General features: G+C 37.0%; 1 protein-coding gene across 7 annotated transcripts in view; it reads left to right on the top strand.

Annotated features, from left to right (window-relative positions):
* Positions 1 to 488: 488 nt before the first annotated feature.
* Positions 489 to 19404, top strand: part of PPP1R12A (protein phosphatase 1 regulatory subunit 12A) — a gene marked incomplete at its 3' end in the record, with an annotated part of 150007 nt that continues 131091 nt past the window's right edge. For 5 of the 7 annotated variants that reach the window (XM_082850013.1, XM_082850016.1, XM_082850012.1 and 2 more), the window contains exon 1: positions 489 to 912. In XM_082850013.1, the coding sequence (XP_082706139.1) occupies positions 676 to 912 (237 nt within the window). In that variant the 5' untranslated portion in view covers positions 489 to 675. The remainder of the gene's footprint in view (positions 913 to 19404) is intronic. The other 2 variants (XM_082850017.1, XM_082850015.1) reach the window with 1 other exon arrangement.

Here is a 19404-nt window from a genome sequence, read left to right as displayed (position 1 = left end):
CTGAGTTCCTCAGAAAGGGAAATCACTAGCGCTTAATTCACGACCTATCTATCCTCCATTCTATTCAAATAACGCAGCCAATAGGAAAATCCTCCGCCCTGAGCAAACCACTCAGCAGAGCTGAGACAGCCCTGGAGGCAAGTCTGCCCCGAAGAGCCGCCATACAACCCGACTGTTGGCCTGCGGAACCCCAGGAGCCCTCAGCGGGGCAGGACAACCTTCCTTCCCTGTCTCCGCCCTTCCAGGTTGGTCCCAGCCCCCGCTGCCCAGGCGGCCTGGACCACACCCGCTTCCCTCCGGTGGCCTAGCCTCCCCCGCCACGGCTCGCGGGAGCGCTCTTCCTGGGGCGGGCACAGGCCCATGGCGCATGCGCACTGGCCGAAGGGCGCCTCCCTGCCCGGATCTCGCGAAGTTACGTTAGATTGGCCGCCGGTGACGGGTGGCCGGGCGGGGGGCGGGAGGGCTTCTGAAGTAGGAAGGGAGGTCCGTTCGGCCGGGCGCGCCGCCCCAGTGCTCTGTGGGATACTGGAAGTCTCGAGCGTCTCCTCCCGGTTCCCAGCCCTCTTCTGGCCAGCACTCATAGAAACAGTCACACACCCCCTGCCTCCCCTCTCTTCCCTCTCCGCCTCCCCTTTCCCCCCCTCGCGATAAGAAGACCCGGCGGCAGGAGAGGGGATGAAGATGGCGGACGCGAAGCAGAAGCGGAACGAGCAGCTGAAGCGCTGGATCGGCTCCGAGACGGACCTCGAGCCTCCCGTGGTGAAGCGCCAGAAGACCAAGGTGAAGTTCGATGATGGCGCCGTCTTCCTGGCTGCTTGCTCCAGCGGCGACACGGACGAGGTCCTCAAGCTGCTGCACCGCGGCGCTGATATCAATTACGCCAATGTGGACGGACTCACTGCCCTGCACCAGGTCTGTGCGCCCCGCCGCCGCTCTCCTGACCCTGCGGGTCTTCGTTAGCCTCCCGCCTGGGCCTCCCCTCGGCTCTTGGTCTCCTGAGGCTGGGGGCGGCGGGAGACTCCCTGCCGCGGGGTGAGGGGGCGGCTTCCCGCGAAGGAGGGAGGGAGAGAACTGGTAGAGGGAGGGCCCTAGGCTTGGGGCCCCCTTCAGACCAGTTGGTGGTGGAGTAAGGGAACCAGGAGATTTCCGGGGCAGAGGGGGAAAAGGACTGTGGTCCGCTTGGGGCCCCAGGGCCATTTGTGGACGTGTGTCTGGGATTTGGGGTCGAGATGGGGAGCGGTGTGGTGGAGTTGTGCCTGGGCCCCCGATGTCAGTGATGTCAGAGTCGGAGGACGGCGGATGCTGAAGAAAACTACGAACAAGAGGCACTGGGGACACTTGGGTAGAGGGACGTCTTTGGCTTGTTAGGAGGGCGTTGGATTTATTGTATTTTTTAGGACTTGATTATAAATGATGATAATAGTAATCAAGCGCCCTAAGCCGAGTGCCCTGAGCAGACGGTTTCCTGTTTTCTCCTTTATTACTCTTGGTCACTGGGGAGGGGGAAACTGTAATTTAGCTGATCTGCACCGGCTGAAGGGGAGAGGGTGAAAGTGGGTAGCGTGAGGAAGCGTTCTAAAGGGCTTGCCCACCGCGGGGCCGGAACGTACGAAAGAGCCTCTAACTCGGAGTAGCGTTTGCCGCAGTGTCAGAGATCCTTTGGCCCCAGGTCCAGGGGTGTGCATTGGGGTTAAAAAGAGAAGAATAAATACGAGGCACTCTTTTCAGAGCCGGTTACCAAGCTCTCATTTTTCTTTTGGGGGGTGGGAAAAAAGAAAGCTGTTCACGAACTTTTCTCAAAATGGATGCTTTGTGCATGTTAAAGTTTTATAGTAGTCTGATTGGGATCTCTCAATGTTAGCCAAATAAGGAGAAACTATTGGCAATCCGGAGATAATGTTGCTTTGCCTTTAACAGGCCAAAAGCAACACAACCACTTAGAGTTCTTCTTAAAAAGCAATTTTTCAGTGATGGTAATAGGTGTCAAAACATAAACTCTTTCCATTTTATTAGTGGACAACTTGGAATTACTAGAAAACGACTTAACAGCAATAGCTTCCCCTTACAATGAAAAGACTTGTAAACTAACTCAAAGTTGCCTTGGTTATATGTGGAAGATGTTATATGTGGAAGATGTTGATTAATGCTGTGACAAAAACTTGTTTGGGAGGTTGAAACTTATGGTTTCATATTTCATGCATATTGCTGCTTTTTTAAAAGAGGTGTGTGGTGGCGTTTTTCCTTTTACTCCTTCCTGTTTAGTGAATGATGACTGTTTTAAATTTTATTTAATTGAATTCTCATATCAAACTTGACTTATAGCCTTTGTTTACGAAGTTGACTGGATGAACTGTAATGACTGACAAATTGCAGGACAAATCTGGAATTTAGCGTGTGGCACCCAGTAAAAATATAGCATGGTCTTTAGCTCTTTATCTGTTCCATTAATTTAGAGTCTCTAATGTATAACAAACTTTTTATTTGGCTGAGGTTTATTTTAAGCTATAGCATAACTCTAGATTCTAAAAACATGGTGTTGAAATGAAAGAAACTTTCAGCATTAGAAATGATAATGTAATTATGTAGGATGACTCTTCAAATTTCTTTCAAGTGTAATTTACATGGTTTAGTATGGAATTGATTCAGAAAGACAGATTATTGTATGCTTGAGGTCAGGATAAGGTTGCATAATGGTTTATATCAGTATGTTTTATTAAAGTTGTCATATAGAAATGTAAAGTTATTACAGTTGTTGAGGAACCCAATTATATTGGCTTGGAGGAAGAGGAAAACTTCTAATATTTATATTCTTATTGGCTTAGGTAGAAAGAGAAAATACATCTAACAGGCTTCTTAGAGGTTTTTTTTTTTCCTCCTCTAAATTTGGACATGTTGCAAGAATTATCAGACTTATCAAAGTCTTCCTGATTAACTGAATTCAGTGGTTAGTTTGGCATTATTTAGGTGTTGTCTTTATTAGATATTTTCTTTTAGCTGACAAACACTTAAGCAGAAGTTGCCAAGTTTATGCATAATCATTTGCATAATTTCTTTTTGTAATTTATTTGCACATTCCTTAAACTCAGTGAAGCCAAAGTCTTTAAAATATCAACCATTAAAATTTTTATTATGTTTTCTCCACCCTCATTTCTCGTTTATTGACTCGTACTTTTTTGCCATTGTGACAGAGAACAAGGAGTTCGCTTTCGGCAAATTCAGAACAACAGATAGTGAAAGGTGATAAAACTTTTTAAAAAAAGAATCACAAAAAATTCTAACCTTAAAAATCTCTTGAATACTGATTGCTTTAAATACTTAAATTATAAAACCAAAATTGACCCATTGATTTGTTTAATAGCCCTTGAATAATTTTTTTTAATTTAACCTCTTGAAAGCTCATAGAATAACCAGAATGTTTTTACCAGATTAATTATTGGTTAGTCTTTTGGAATATTCATTTCCATTTTTGGTTTTGATCAAGTGTCTTTTTTTTTCTTTTTTAAAGATTTTTTTAATGTGGACCTTTTTTTTTTAAGTCTTTATTGAATTTGTTACAGTATTGCTTCTGTTTTATGTTTTTGTAGGTTTTTTGGGGGGGGGTTGGCCACAAGGCATGTGGGATCCTAGCTCCCCGACCGAGGATCAAACCCGCACCCCCTGCATTGGAAGGCAAAGTCTTAACCACTGGGCCGCCAGGGAAGTTGGATGGAGTGTCTTAAATTTCACTGTCAGGAGAAGAGTTTTAGGAACTTTACAACCCACAAATCCTCTTCTTAATCTAATATTTTACTTCCATTTTAATATAAACAGCTTATATTTAAAAGTTTCTTTAATTAGTTGAATGTTCTTTCTCATTAGAAGTTACGAAAGACAGTTTCCTTTTTTGTGTGTGTGTAAAAATAGGTCATTCATATAGGAGAAAAAGCAGTGTTTCTAGTCAAATTTCCTATCTTGGTCTCTAGAATAACCTCCCTTCCCCTAACCCCCTCCAGTAGCTAGAAAATAGTACTGAAGTTACGTTATAAACTTCTGATTTTCCAGAACTGAGGTCTAGAGTAGAATTTCATTTTTATCAGTTGGCAATAATCAGCTCTGATTTAAGAGCTACCTGGTAGAGTCTTAATACTATATGATCTGTATCTTTATTTCAGTATACTTTATAAAGGTTTTAGGAGAGTAATAATAGTTTTCTATAGAATGCTTTATTGCTGATGCTTACTGATACTGGTGTGCATAAAATACAGGACTGAGATTTCTTCCAGCAGTGAGTGTAGCCTTTTGATTTTACCTTAAAATCTTATCTGCTTCCTCTGTGCCTGTGATTTCCAAGTCAGTTTCCAGTTCTCACATTGCTACAGAGCTCCAATCCCTCATTTCCGTTTTTCTACTGATGACGAACTGTTGATTTAAAGTAAAATATTATTCAATATATTGTGATTTTATATTTAAAAATATATCTTCAAGTAGTGATGTAGTAAATAGAGGTCCACCCCCTTTGCCGTAGAATAGCAACTGTTTATTTACATCAATATCAGGAATTTCTTTAAATTCAACCCGAAATGAATATTTTTCTTTCTTCGCCAAACCTATTCTTCTCATCGATGCCTGTTTCTGATAATGATGTCATTAATCTCTAGATTAAGCTTTAAACATTTTAATTATTGTTTACTCATCCCCTTGTCTACATATAGACACTCAGTCTTCATAACTGCCTTCACATCAATTCTTTTTCTTGCTACTCTTATTATCAATCTAGGTCATACCTTTATTATTTTTATCCCTAGAGTAAAGTAATAGCCTAATTGCTTTCCCTTCCTCTTCTCTCCCTGGTCCAGTCTAGCATTCATACTGCTATCACATTAATCTTTTAACAATATCATTTCAGTCATGTCACTCCTCTCCATAAATTCAGATTTAAAGTGTTTCACCATTTAGGTTAGACCTGACATATCCCCACTGTGTTATATCCTTTACTCTTTTTACTTCCATGCCTATGGCCTTGCTTTTTCCACCACTAGAATATACTCCCTCCCTCTTTGCCAATCAAAATCTTGGTCATTATTCAGGGTTCAACCCAGTTGTCCTCCAGAAAGGATCTTTCTGTCCTTTGAATTTGTATAATAACTATGTCACTGGAGAGACTCTCCTCTGGGGTGCTCATTTTACCTTACATTTTGCCTCTTTGCTGCTGTTAAAATGCTTCTTACTGAGTAGTGTGTGTTTTTAAGTTTGTCTTTCCTGGCTGACTCTAAGGACCCAATCTTCCACATTTTTGTATTTCCAGAGCCTGGCACACAGTAGGCGCTCACTAAAGATTTATTGAATTTTATCTTTTACCTCGTATCATAGATAGGAAGTTTTATAGTCATTTGTATGTTGTAAGATAAATCATTAAAACATTCACACCCAGCTACTTAGAGTACAGTTCTTGCACATGGTAGAACTTGTTGTGGATCTTCTGTGCAGATATTTTTAATGTCTTGAGATTTAAAAAATTTTTTAATATTAACCTCCTTCCCATTAAAAAAATTCTGAACCAGTTTAACTATTGATTAAGAGATAGAAAAATATTCACTCGAGTCATCAATTAATTTGCTACCTTCTTTATAAAGGTCTGAACTAGGTCCTATAGTGGAATACAGAATACAAAAAAATTCTGAACCGGTTTAACTGTTGATTAAGAGATAGAAAAATATTCACTCGAGTCATCAGTTAATTTGCTACCTTCTTTATAAAGGTCTGAACTAGGTCCTATAGAGGAATACAGAGAGTAGAATTAAATCCATGTTCTTTGCTATTATAATTTTAAAATAAAGTTTTCCTTTTGATTTTCAATAGATACAGACTTGCAGGTAAGTTTAATATTACATCCCTTTGCTCTTAAAATACAAATTTTATCTACTTCTGAGGGAGCCATTTGAAGCTTCTTTGAGGAATATGTGACTCCCCTCTTGTCAGTAAAAGGAATACTTTTGTTGAGTTTTTTCTCAAGTGCTTAATCTTCTCAGCCAAGCCATTTTCACTGAATCATAATCTGAAATGTAACTCTCTTTTAAAAAGTATTCTAATGGGGCTACTTAAAGTGTTTTCCAACCAAAAGGAAAAGAGACTGGAAGCAGCTGATATTGAGTCTCTTGTTAGAGAATAGTGTAATTGCTGTATATGAGAAATCTCTTTAAAACTGAATGTAGAGTTTATAATTGTTTCCTTTTTTTTTTTTGGTGGGGGATATTAAGATCTTGGAAGAATCTGTTGGATACCTTATAACTAATATTAAAACCTCTGTTTAAAAAATATACAGTATAAGTTATTTTCTCTACATAATCTTATTTAAATGGCTGATGGCTCTTCAAACTTTTTATTGAAATCATCCTAACCATAAAAAACAAACAAACAGAACAAACCTAAACAAAATTTCTAACCCCAAACTGGCCCCTCACTAGCCATAAATGGGGTATTCTGGTAGGGCACCAGTGCCCACAGTGCTGTTGTTATAATGCCTTCTCTGCAGTTGATACCTCTGTGCTTCCTGGCAACAGTTTTGTGGTCTGACTTTGAAGTGTCATAACCAAGACCATCTTTCAGGTACTTCAGCTACAGTGTGATTGCAAGCTGTGACTGAGCACTTTCTAGTATAGCCAGGTAGAAACATTAGATGGAGTAGAGGAAAAATTTTTTTCATTATGTTTGTTATCACATTTTACAATACTGTTCACATAAGAGGTGTACTTTAAAAACTGTCCAGTTAGATAATTTAAAAAATATAACTATTTAGAAACCTTTGGAGGGAGGCAAAATATAGAACATTATTATGTTACTGCTGTAACATGTTACTTCTTGACACTTCCCAAAGTTGCTATTTTCTTTGCCTTTCTGCCTGCCAAAAATGATGATTTTCACCCCACTTTTCTTTTGAAAGTTTGTGAGGTTCCACAGGGGTTGGCAAATGGAGTATTGGCATTTTGGTATATCTCTTTGAAAGGTCGAAGACCTCCAACAGTCATTTTTGAGTTTCTTCTAAATAAGGGTTGGATATGTAGTAGCCATGCCTTATCCCAGTGTTATATTGAAGAAAGGAATTGGCTGGTGAACATTTGCTGAGGATTTGCTACATGTGAAACATTATGTTAGATAGTTTTATAACCAATATCTCATTTAATTCTCACAGTGTCCCTTTTTTCTTGCTCAGTGTTACCAAGATAATAAGTGGCAGAGCTGGATTCTGACACAGGTTTATGTGATTCCAGAGCCCAAATTTAACACTATGCTACATGTCTTTTAAGTCTGAAGAAGAAAGTATTCTTAAATCTTCCAGTAATTATGGTTGATGATTAGTAGTTGGAAGTTCTTCCATGTTAATCAGTAGAGAATCAAATGAAACACATACACATAGATCTAATTATATTCTTCATCTGCTGTTGTTTGGCTAGTCAAAACTTTTAAGAGCTTTCTATGGTAATTGAAATGCAGTAATGCCATATTTAAATTAATCTCTAAATCTGTCCTAAACTTTAGGAACTGCCAGGATTTTTTTTTTTTTTTTTTTTTTTTTTTTTTGCGGTACGCGGGCCTCTCACTGTTGTGGCCTCTCGCGTTGCGGAGCACAGGCTCCGGATGTGCAGGCTCCGCGGCATGTGGGGTCCTCCCACACCGGGGCACGAACCCGTGTCCCCAGCATCGGCAGGCAGACTCTCAACCACTGCGCCACCAGGGAAGCCCCCCAAGATTACTTTTGACTGACCATTATGTGCATAATATTTGATCAGGTGCTTTCGGTAGTTACAAAGGAAGTTACAACAGCAACAGAACTCTTTTTTTAAGGACAGGGTTTACTTAGTCTTTAAACATCTTCATTTTTCTTTATCTTAATAACAATTTATATTAATGCTTTAGGCATTTTTACATACTCATTTACAGTAAATGCTTTATACATTCACAGACTTAACTTTTTCAATGAAAAGATATAAATTATAGGTAAACTCATATCACTGATAGTGAAAGAAGGAAGGCAAGCAAGCAAGCAAGCTCCAGCTTGTCACCACCATTTAGCTTAATCTTCTGAAATTTACTTTCTGTACAATGATTATTATTATTTATAATTAGGACTTGAGACATTACATGAAATGCTAGTAAAGTTACCTGAATTAAATTTAAATTCTGAATTAGTAAAACAAACTTTTTAATATTTATCATGTTTGATTTTAATTGGAAGCCTTTTGTTAGTAGGAATATCCAAGTCATAAGAATATTCCATTCCTTAAATCATTTTGCAGAATTTAGCCAAATTATATTTCAAGTCACCTTAGAAAAGGCAATAGAATTTTTTTTCTTAGTGGTAGTAAGTGAGAGCACCATCTGAAATGTGATTTACTTGTTGCCTATGAAATCATTGGTTCCCAGAATTGTACATTTCATGGACCAATGAAATGGTTTCTGTTTTTGTTCTTTGTTTTAATTATGATGACTAAAAGAGGAGAACCTAATTTTTATGTTGTCATGTTAGGGCGTTAAAAACAAACAACTTGGTAACCTTCTACCATCATCATTTCATAAAAGAAAGAATACTTTAACAAGAAGAAAAGGATATAGTATCCAAATAAAGGACAGTGGAGCCTCATATATTAGTCTATAAGATTATTGCTGTATTGACAACAGATGTTCTTGATGCTCTTCCATGAAGTAGAGTAGTTAAGGGTGAGCAGATTTCAAAACTTTATTCCCTGTGTTCTCCATTTGGTAGGATATGAGAGAGTGCAGGTGGTGGCCGGCCATATCATCAGGATGAAAGTGCCTGGTCCCTGATCACTCAGTAAGAAGTGGAAAAAGAATTTACCTGAAGAGATTCAGGAGATTGGTGAAAGCTTTCTTGAGGAACCACTGGTTTCATATTTATATTTCCATAAGCCTCTGCATATGTAATCTTTCTCTGGAATGCATTTCCCAGCTTATTTGTATTGAGACACAGCTCAAAGCATAAAGTGTGGACTTGCTTGACCACGGGGGTGCACAGTAATTCTTTCACTTACTATTTAAACCCTAAGTTTGGCACTTACACACTACCTGCTATTGTTAGTATATCTTATCTCCAGACAGAGTAGTGAATTCCTTCAAGTGGGGACTTTGATTCATTTTTCTTTAAATCCCCTTTGGTATCTGCATTTTATTTTAGCAGGTGCACAGTAGATGTTTGTTGATTTTTTAAAAAATGAGCACAATGTAAACTAATCTTGTGAAGAGCAGTGTTCATAGAGAATAAAATGATGACAGTTTGGGTAAATATAACAACCAGCAAACATTAAAATGTTCTAATTAAAAAGTGTATACCAATAACTTACTTTATAATAATTATAATGTAAAGGTAACCATTATTACAGTCAAAATTTAGCAGGATCTTAGATTTTTTTTTGAAATGGAATGTGTTCCTGATTACCAATACAAGTAGAATTTTGCTCAGTTTATGTAACATACTTTAAAAATGAATTTCTTTAAACAAATCATCCAGTATTGGCTTAGAAGAGGAATCCCTAGCATATGTCATTAGAAGCTAATTCATATTTTCTAATGATCTTAATCATATTTTTTTCCTAAATAACACTTTCACTATGGATCCCTGTATGTCACTATTTTTCTGACCTTGTTAGTATTTTGGTTGTTTAGCTTTTCATTGTTATGCTGGCTAACCATAAAAAGACAAAGTTGAGCTCTGTGTTACTGCCCTAAGTGTGCTTGCTTGACTTGAATGCTCTTTCATGGGTGGAGACATTCCACATTGTCATGTGTTATATAGGCATTTCTGAAATGACATTCAGTAGAAACCATGGAAAGAAATGAAGGCATTCCTCAGCTGTCACCTTTTCAGTAATCTATTTAAATGCGTTATGTGCACTGAGTGAGATATTCTGCAGGGAGAGCTTCAGTGACTAAAAAGCGTTACTTTAATTTGATTATTAACTCATATGAACTGAAAATGCATGTTTTACATATTTAACATGTTTCCTAACGAAAAAAATCATAAGGTTGTAGAAAGTTTGTACCATTTTCTTGAATACTTGGAGAAATTTTGTGACTTGATACCGTTTAGAAGTTAACCACATGGGAAAGTATATTTTCCTGGATTAACTGTTAAAACACACACACACACATCAATTACCTTTAGTTTGTAGTAAACAAACTAAAGTGTATACATTTTATTAGCCTTCAAAATTATATTTTAGATGGTTCTAAATATTAATCCAATATTTGTACTTTTCCTTGGAACATTTCTGGAACTTTTCTGTCGGAGCTTCAGTTCCAGCAGGTTCTTTTGAATATCCTCTGTGTTGAGTTGAGTTTGTGCTATTGTTTTTTTCTTTCAGGAAAGTTTGTAAATTTTGAAAATGATAGTCACTGAAGACATGTCGGGTGAAAATAGTAGGTGCTGGGTAATCATGGTTAATAAATACTATCAGTGATTAAATGATATTTTCTAAAAAGCTTTTTCTTAATTGGAACATGATTATAAAGAGTCCAGCTTGGATTTTAGTCAACTCTTTTTACATTGCTTGGACTTGAGAGTATGCTTCAGAATTTCTTTATGATTAACTTAGTGCACTCTTCGTTTGTGTTCTGAATTTTGCGTGAAACAAGTCAACAGCTTATATAGCTTGTGAATTGAACCATGGTTTTTTTTTGTGTTTTCTACAAAAGATTTTGATGTTGCTGTTGCCAGATCATGACACCGTATTTCATTAAGAGCTGTTGTTTTTCTCAAAGATAAGTTAATTTGTACAGTTTTTATTAAAAGATTAGAACAGATGACATGTTCAACAGTTTATATCCTTTCCAAGTACATGGAATGATCTGCATAAAAATTTTGCCTAATATTCAAGTTTTTTCCCTTTTAAAATGTCTATTGCTATTTAACTTTTAGCCATCTTTAAAAAAAAAGCACTAAAATGTCTTTAAATTTCTGATTTTCTCAATGTGGTATACATGAAAATGCCTCAAGTAATTATTAGGCCTTCAGTGCCTTCTATTCTTGCTTTTTGTCTTCACCATCTCCTTTTTAATTTTAAACATGGCTTACTTTCAAGTTTGTTTATTGTTCTATATGTATTTTATCCCAAACAGAAATTGAAGAAGAATAATTATTTAAGTAATTAAAGCATGATAGAAAAATATAAAAAAAGAAAATAAATGCTATTCAGATTTTCAGGCATGGAGCTAGCTAGCCCCATTTAAAACTTTAATAGACTCTCTTTATCCATCTCTATCCAATATATAATTTTCTAAAAGTGAGTTTATATTTAATTTTCTGGTTTATAACCTACTTTCTAAATTACACATTTTTAGAAATATTACTGTGTTAATGAATATTGGGTCTGCTGTGTGAGTTTGTGTGTACATGTGTGAGTACGTGTGTACATCCTAAAATTTATTTTCCCAGTTGTTTGATGATGAATATTTAGTATATTTTCAATTTCTCATGATTGGTGGATATTACACTATGTATATCTTTGCTTACTCATGATATTGTATTGTTCAGATTGTTTATCTTAGAGATTTCACCTGCAATTTTATATGTTTTGCCCAAGATAACATGATAACATGCTGTTTTAATGCTTGTTATGCAAAAGATATTTTCAGTAAAGTCTCTAGTATATTTAATATAGAAGACTAACCTTGAAAGTACTCCGGCTGACACACATGTTACATTCATAATGTGATGATGTCATCTCCCTTCTCTGAGGCACCCATAGAAAAATCTGTTTTACTCTGTGTGTTAAGAAAATTTGTAAGTTGTTTGAAATATTAAACAATATTTGTATTTGCAGGTAAATGTTGCTATTATTTGTTTCAATCAGTGATTAACTCATTCATGAACAAATATATAAATCATTATTTATCATATGCCTGGCATAAGGTCCCTGTGTGCATGTAGTGTGTAATCTAGAGGAGGTGGCAGTGGGTGTTAGAATAGATCTAGGGTAAGATGAAATTTTTTACTAGGAGGACTTAACCTAGAATGTCAGGGTAGACATCCCTGAGAAAGCTATGTTTAAGTTACAGGAACTTAAGAGATGTCTTGAGTCTTTCATGACTCTGTTCCCTCCTGTTTGTCTTCTGAATGCTCCTGTTCAGTTTCTTTTTCTGATCTGTTTCTTTCTTAAAGAAGAATGTTCCAAAGTTCTCTGTGTCTTTATTTTTTCTTTTCCATATCATTCATTCTTAGAGTTTCAACTGTTCTCTTTTTATATGATCTGTTCTCCTTTTTGTATAATCTACATCTTATTTTTGATGTCGTCAGTCTTCCACTTACTAAACTACAATTTCAGGGTCTTCTTGTGTTTACTCCTTCCGCTTCCAATATACAGTCAATAACTCCTATCATGCACACCTGAAAAAGAAATACTCCCAAACCCATACTACTTTTTTATATATTCACTTAACAGAATTAAAGGCCTACTTTGTGTCATACACTATTAAGTACTGGGGGGGATATGCTTTTAAACAAAAGAGATATCAACGCTACCTTCATGGAGTTTAGAGTAAAATTGCTTAGCCATCAGGAAAGTGCAAATCAAAACCGTAATGAGGTACTACTTCACACCTAATGGAATGGCTATAATAAAAACAACAGATAATAACAAGTGTTGATTAGGGTATGGAGAAATTCCATCCCTCATACACTGCTGGTGGTAATGTAAAGTGGTGCAACCATTTTCAACTACTTTCAGAACAGTCTGGCAGTTCCTCAAAAGGTTAAACATAGAGTTGCCGTATAACCTAGCAGTCCTACTCCTAGGTGTGTACTCAAGAGAACTGAAAACACATGCCCACACAAAAACGTGTATGTTAATGTTTATAGCATCATTATCAAAATAGCCAGAAAGTGGGAACAACACAAAATGTGCTGATGAATAAATAAAATGTGGTATGTTTTGTTACGGAAATCAGTGGAATGTTATTTGGCAATAAAAAGAAACTAAGTACTGATACTTGGTGCAACATAGATGAATCTTAAATACATTATGCTACGTGAAAGACACCAGTCACAAAAGACCACATATTGTAGGATTCCATTTATATGAAATGTTCAGAATAGTTAAGTCTATAGAGACAGAAGATAGATTAATGGTTGCCAAGGGCTGGAGGTATTGAGGGGAAATGGGGAGTGACTGCTAATTGGTATAGCATTTCTTTTTAGGTTGATAAAAATGTTACAAAATTAATTGTGGTGATGGTTGCACAACTCTGGATATACCAAAACCTTTTAATTATATACTTGGAATGGGTTATTATGTAATGTGTGAATTAATTTACAATAGGCTGTTGTATTTTTAAAGAATGAAATTAGGTATTTATCAGTGTTCACCACAAAAAATTGAGGCACTGGCAGAGGCTTGGTATTCATCTCTGTAGTTATGATGACAAAGAAGACAGCCAGTCATTGTCCCTGCCCTAACACAGCTTGCAGTGTATTAGGGTATATAGATAAACATAAGGAAATTATACATTTATGTCAGTTATGTGTAATGATATGTAATGGTTATAGTACAAAGTGGTGTGGAAGTTGATGAAGGCACATCTCACCTTGATTTGGGGAAGGGGAAGGCTTCCTGGAGAAAGTTATTATTTAAGCTGCTGCGTGATGAATAAAAGTTAGCCAAAGTTGTAAGGGAGGGAAGGGTATTCGAAAATATTTCAGAGAGAGGGAACAGTATGTGCAAAGAGCTGGAGGTGTATAGAAGTGTTGAAGGATTTTAATCAGGTTAAATGAGACAGATTTTCTCTTTAAGAAAAATCACTTTGGCTGCAGCGTGGAGAATGCAACTGAAAAGAAGACAAGACTGGAGGCAGGGAGGCTAGTTCAGGAACTTGAGGAGTCTAAGAGAAATGAACTAGCTTAGTGGAGGTTAAGTTGGTAAATAGTAGATGAACTCAGGACATATTTAAGAAATAGAATTGGTAGGAATTGGAAGGGGTTTGAAGTGAGGGAATAGAGGCAAAGATGTGGGTGTGCTTGGTTTCCAGTTTGGATGACTAGGTGAATGCAGTGCTTTTCACAGGATGTGTTCATTCAGTAAATACTTTGTGCTTACTGTATAGGTCAGGAGCAGAGTATATTTGAATGCTATTGGGGGAGACAGGCAGTAAGCAAGAAATTACAATCAACTGTGAAGTATGCTAAAGGACATATAGGATATTGAGGAGAGGTGGCCTACTTATAAATAATATATAAAAATCTTGTTTGGAGAGTGTTTTGTCTTGGAGTTAGCCTGTTTTCTTAGATCTATTTGAATACCAAATAGAAAAGAATTTACGAGGCTACAGGAAAACCACAGGATAAGGATTCATGATTAGAGTTTTTAGGGCTTTGGTGAACTGTCCAAAAATACATGCAAAGTTTTGTGTTTGATTTCCTTTGCCTTTCACTTCAGAAGAATTAATTAAGAACTTTTAAGTAAGATCAGATTTATTTTTATGATATTGTGGAGGAGGGCAGAGTGTGTCTTTTTAGGGATATGGGGATGTGGAGAGGTAGAGCACAGAACTGTTGGAGAGCAATAAAAGAGTGGTAGCTGTAACAATCTAAAAGTCTTTCATTGCCTGAAATAATGCTCTGTGAAAATAAGGTCATAGGTTAAAATGAGAGGTGAGAGTACATTTCTCAGAGCATGTTGGATTTTGCTAAGAATTGTACAGTTAAAGAATTCATTCAGGGCTTCCCTGGTGGTGCAGTGGTTGAGAGTCTGCATGCCGATGCAGGGGACACGGGTTCATGCCCCGGTCCGGGAAGATCCCACATGCCGCAGAGCAGCTAGGCCCACGAGCCATGGCCGCTGAGCCTGCGTGTCCGGAGCCTGTGCTCCGCAACGGGAGAGGCCACAACAGTGAGAGGCCCAGGTAAAAAAAAAAAAAGAATTCATTCAACAGTCTCTGGCAATTCCTTGGTGGTCCAGTGGTTAGGACTCTGGGCTTCCATTGTGGTGGGCACGGGTTTGATCTGTGGTCGGGGAACTAAGCTCCTGCAAGCCGCACAGTGCAACCAAAAAAAAAAAAATCCTCTAACTTTTTTCGGTTTCTAAATTTAGTAAGCTGTGTTTTCAGGGAAAATAAAGGTAAAATATTAGCTTTAACTAAAAAACTTATACATTGATATATTTTTTCTTTTTTGCTCAAAATATTACTAGAGTTGCTTTGAGTATTTGTGACTTTTTTGCATATTTTAATGTTTTTTTAAAGTTGCACAGGTAATGAGAAAAGTAGCAGTTCTATAAAAAGGTTGTGTGGGTTATTTTGACCTTGAGCAAGCATCATTGGGTTTGTTTTAGCTTAAGTGAAATAGGAAATGGTTATTATATATTTTTTTGTACTCTCATAGTTCTTTATTTGTTTGTTTATTCGTTTGTTGTTTTTCCCCCCACTAGAAGGTAACCTCAGTGAAGGCAGGACCTTGTCTGTCTTGCTGACTGTATCCTCAGAGCCTATGACAGTACCGTAGTAGGGGTGTATAGACATTTAATGAGTGAACAGTAAGTGACGTCTCTCCATCAGTCTGAGAAACTTAGAGATGATTATGTTGGTATCATTAATCATGATTATGTATACACCCAAGATGCACTTTTACTATTTACTTTGCAACTTCTGGTAACTGTTAACATCAATCTAATTTATATTCCTCCCAGTCATCTCCCTCCCTTGCACAAATTTACTGACTCTCCAGTATGTGCTTTAAAAAACAATATGCTTTTATTACTGCCAGCCGGAGTGGCCTGCATGGGGTGGTGGGTGCGCCGGGCTCAGGGTATGTGTGTGCTGTGAGGGGTAGATGATAATTGGGAGGCTGAAGAAAAGGGAGTGGGGCTGGAGGCCAGGCCCAAAGACTCCTCCGATTTACTTCTGGGAAGAGGTAGACTTAATAAACGAGTCATGGCAAGCTATGGCCAGGCCGCCAAAAAGATTAAGAAATTCTTGGAAATCTAGCTGCCCATCAGAGTTGAGGTCCAGTTTCTTCATCATGCAGTCAAGGACACCAGGGTACTTCTGGTTCTTTGTGAAGGCACCCAGCTCTGTATTCATGAAGATAAGGAACTTGGCCTTGGAGAGTTTGCTGTTGTTACTGTCCCTTCCAGCATGCTTTTGGAAAACAGCAATTAGAGACTCGATGCACCGTTCAGTCTCTGTAGGGCTGAATATTTTTGCTATGTCGGAGAGGAGCAAGGCACGGGGCTGCGAGTGGGGAGTGGCGCGGTGAGCCTGGTTACTATATATATTAAACCTTAATTCAAAATTACTGTGGCATTTTTTCCGCTTTTTAACCCACCCTTGACATTTAAAGCCAGTCTTATTGGGGAGTGGGGGGAGATTATGTGTATGTTTGTTTTATGTGTGAAATGGACTGATGATACGTAAATTGTTCCCTGTAAAATTACACTTAAGTGTCAGAAAGTTAGTTGCAAGACAGTATGTATGATGTGATTCCATTTGGGGGGAAATGTTGTTTGCATAGAAAAAAATCTGGGGAAATTACCCCAACTATTAATGGTTATGGATATTCTGGATTATGTCATCTTTGAATCTTTTACAACAAGCAGAAAAAAGTGATGAAGATGAATCTGAACTGGAGAAAAATGCCTGAATGGCTACTTCCAGTAATGTATTCAGGATTAAATATAGAGACATTGACATAATGAATGTTAGTTTGCTAGTCTTTGTCCACTCAAGGAAGCTGGTGTTTTAAATATTTATTTCTATATTATGCCTATCTTTTCTCTGAACCTTTTATTTCATAAGGAAAGATTGATTGTCATTATGATGTACACCTTGGGAGAGTTTTACAAGTAAGAAAATGAATTAGGGGTTTAGTTGGATGTATTTTGAAGCTTTTGGCAAGTAGACTACCAAGAAAAGATAAGCATAATTTCCAAAAAAGCAGATAGTTTTGAGGAATAAAGGGATTTTAAAAGATAGAAGAGCAATTTTTATACAGTGAGCTCTTTTGACTTGTTTTATATGAATATGAAAATGATGAATTTAATGATGAATATCTGTTTTAAGAATGAATTGAAAAAATGGCCTCAAATCTCTAAGAATAGAATCAGGAATGGTGAAGCTTAGAGTTATGTGAATTTTGTGAAAATATTTTTGAAGACAGTGAAAAGAGGGCTTTTAAGAGTTGTGAAATGGAGCAAGACTAGGAAGAAGGAAATAACTGATGGCATAGCCCTTAATTTACATGTACATTTGTTAAAAATGGTCTTCTACTGTAACCAGCAGAATTCTAATATCCATTATTAAGCGTATAGTTTTAGAAGAGGTTATGTTGATCACTAGATGCCCATTTGAGTTTTCTGAAAACAAGTTTTGTGTTGACCTATCTTTACCTCCTTTTTTGACAAGGTTGGTAAGTTCAAATGAGGGAAATGTTGCAAACATAGTGTAGCTTGATTTTGTAGTACAGCACTTGGACAGGCTCTTGTTAGATCTTTGCGGTTAACATGACAAAAATCTGACATGAATATTACCAGGATTGGATGGATTAACCGCTGGGTGAACCACTGTATACATGTCAGTCTACTGATTAATCACTCAGTGTCAACCCAGAGGAAGGACTAAAATGTAGTGGTCCTTGTGTTCTTGACCCTATCTTATTCAACATTTTAGTAGATTAAACTGTAGAAGCTGAGAGAGAACTCTAAAAAGTGTAAAGTAGTAGGTTTTAAACAGTAAAATGAAAAGATAATGGATATTAATGTAAAATTCTGCATTAAAATATTGATGGCTATAGGTTGGTAGAGACCATCTTTTTTTTTGGTAGAGACCATCTTTGACAAACATGAGAAAAATGTTGCTTGAAAGTTTAAAAGGAAGCCCAGGGTCTGACAACAGTATAATCATTTTAAAATGTACTAATTCAGTGTAAAGCTAGATTAGTATTTAGTATAGATTTTTTTAAAAATCCGTTCCTTTACACTGTTAGATCACATCTGCAGAACTGTGTCTAGTTCTACAGTTTGAGATTTGTCTACTGTTTCGGCAGATCTTACCAGTTACAGCCTTTTTTTGATTACTCACCGGTGGAATGGCTTTGTATAATAAAATTATTTCTACTGAGGAAAACCTATACTCCAGTCCTTTTTCTAGATTTGTTAACAAATGTATACATAATTATATGCACACAGTTGCAGTTCTTCATATATCTTAAGACCCCCCAAATCATCAGCTCAACTATTTTCTTTTGAGCCTCTCAAAAAAAAAAGGGGAGCCAGTTTTCAAAGCCACATACTTAGCCGTGGTATTAGGAGAGCCACTAGTAGTAAAGTGGTAGAAGGACCTCTTGCACATGTTAGTTAGGATTCTTTGTTTTAAGTAAGAAAAGCCCATTGGAACTAGCCTAAATAAAGTAATTCACTGTAAGATTATAGAAATGTCTTACAGAATCCGGGCTTCTGGAATGAATTACAGCCAGGAAGTGTATGCATCCCGGGAAGTCTTCTAAGTTTCTCATCATTGTTTCCACCAAATCCACTTTATTCTTTTTGACAGCAAACTAGATTTCTTGTTTTCCCAGTTCTGAAGGCAAAATAAAAGGGCACCAACAATTTCAGAATTTGTACCTGGTCTAGATATCCAGAGAGATTGATCTCCTTCTCAGTTCTAATTCCAGATTCCCAGGAAAGGGACCATCTGAGGTCATCAACAGTAGCTGGTGGGGTTGGGTGCCTCTGAGCAAACATACCTACTCTGTCATTCTAAATAATGTATTATGAGGAAATGAGGAAGACAAAGCTAGAATTAATAAGTGAGTTCATAAAGAAGCAAATATCGATTGTATAAATGCACAATCTATAAAAATGAAAAAGCATAAATAAACGTTAAATCTTAAATCAGCCGTTCTCAAACCTTTCTGTTTCAAGCCTCCCTTTATACTCTTAAAACTTGAGAACAGACTGCACCAACAGGGCAAGTAAAACTGGGGAAATCTGAATAAGATAGATGGATTATATATCAATGTCAATGTCATGGATATAATATTACTGTATACAGTTTTCACAAAATTTTATCGTTAAGAGAAACTGCAAAGGAATATCTCTATTATTTCTTACAACTACCTGTGAATCTAATTAACTTAATAAAATAATATTAAAAATTTTGTTTATTATTTTTTGTCTATTATTATTTTAATGTAAAAAAATGGTGAAGAACCCAAAGACCTTTTTTGTTTATGTTGGCTGTCTTCCAGTATTTAACAAATTAGAAAGTAAAGCTCAAAAATCTTTAAAATTTTATTTATTTAAAAATAATAACTCATATGCCAATGTAAATAACATGTTTATGAAAGATAAGCATTTTTCAAGTCAAAAAATTTAAGAAGGGCATTGTTTTACATTTTGCAGATTTTTTTTTTGTTTGCGGTACGCG

This window comes from Leucopleurus acutus, assembly GCF_964270905.1.
Source record: "Leucopleurus acutus genome assembly, chromosome: 11".
NCBI classification, from domain to species: Eukaryota; Metazoa; Chordata; class Mammalia; order Artiodactyla; family Delphinidae; genus Leucopleurus; species Leucopleurus acutus.
The sequence above is the reverse complement of the archived record's forward strand: the minus strand, read 5'-3'. Positions and strand labels throughout refer to the sequence as shown.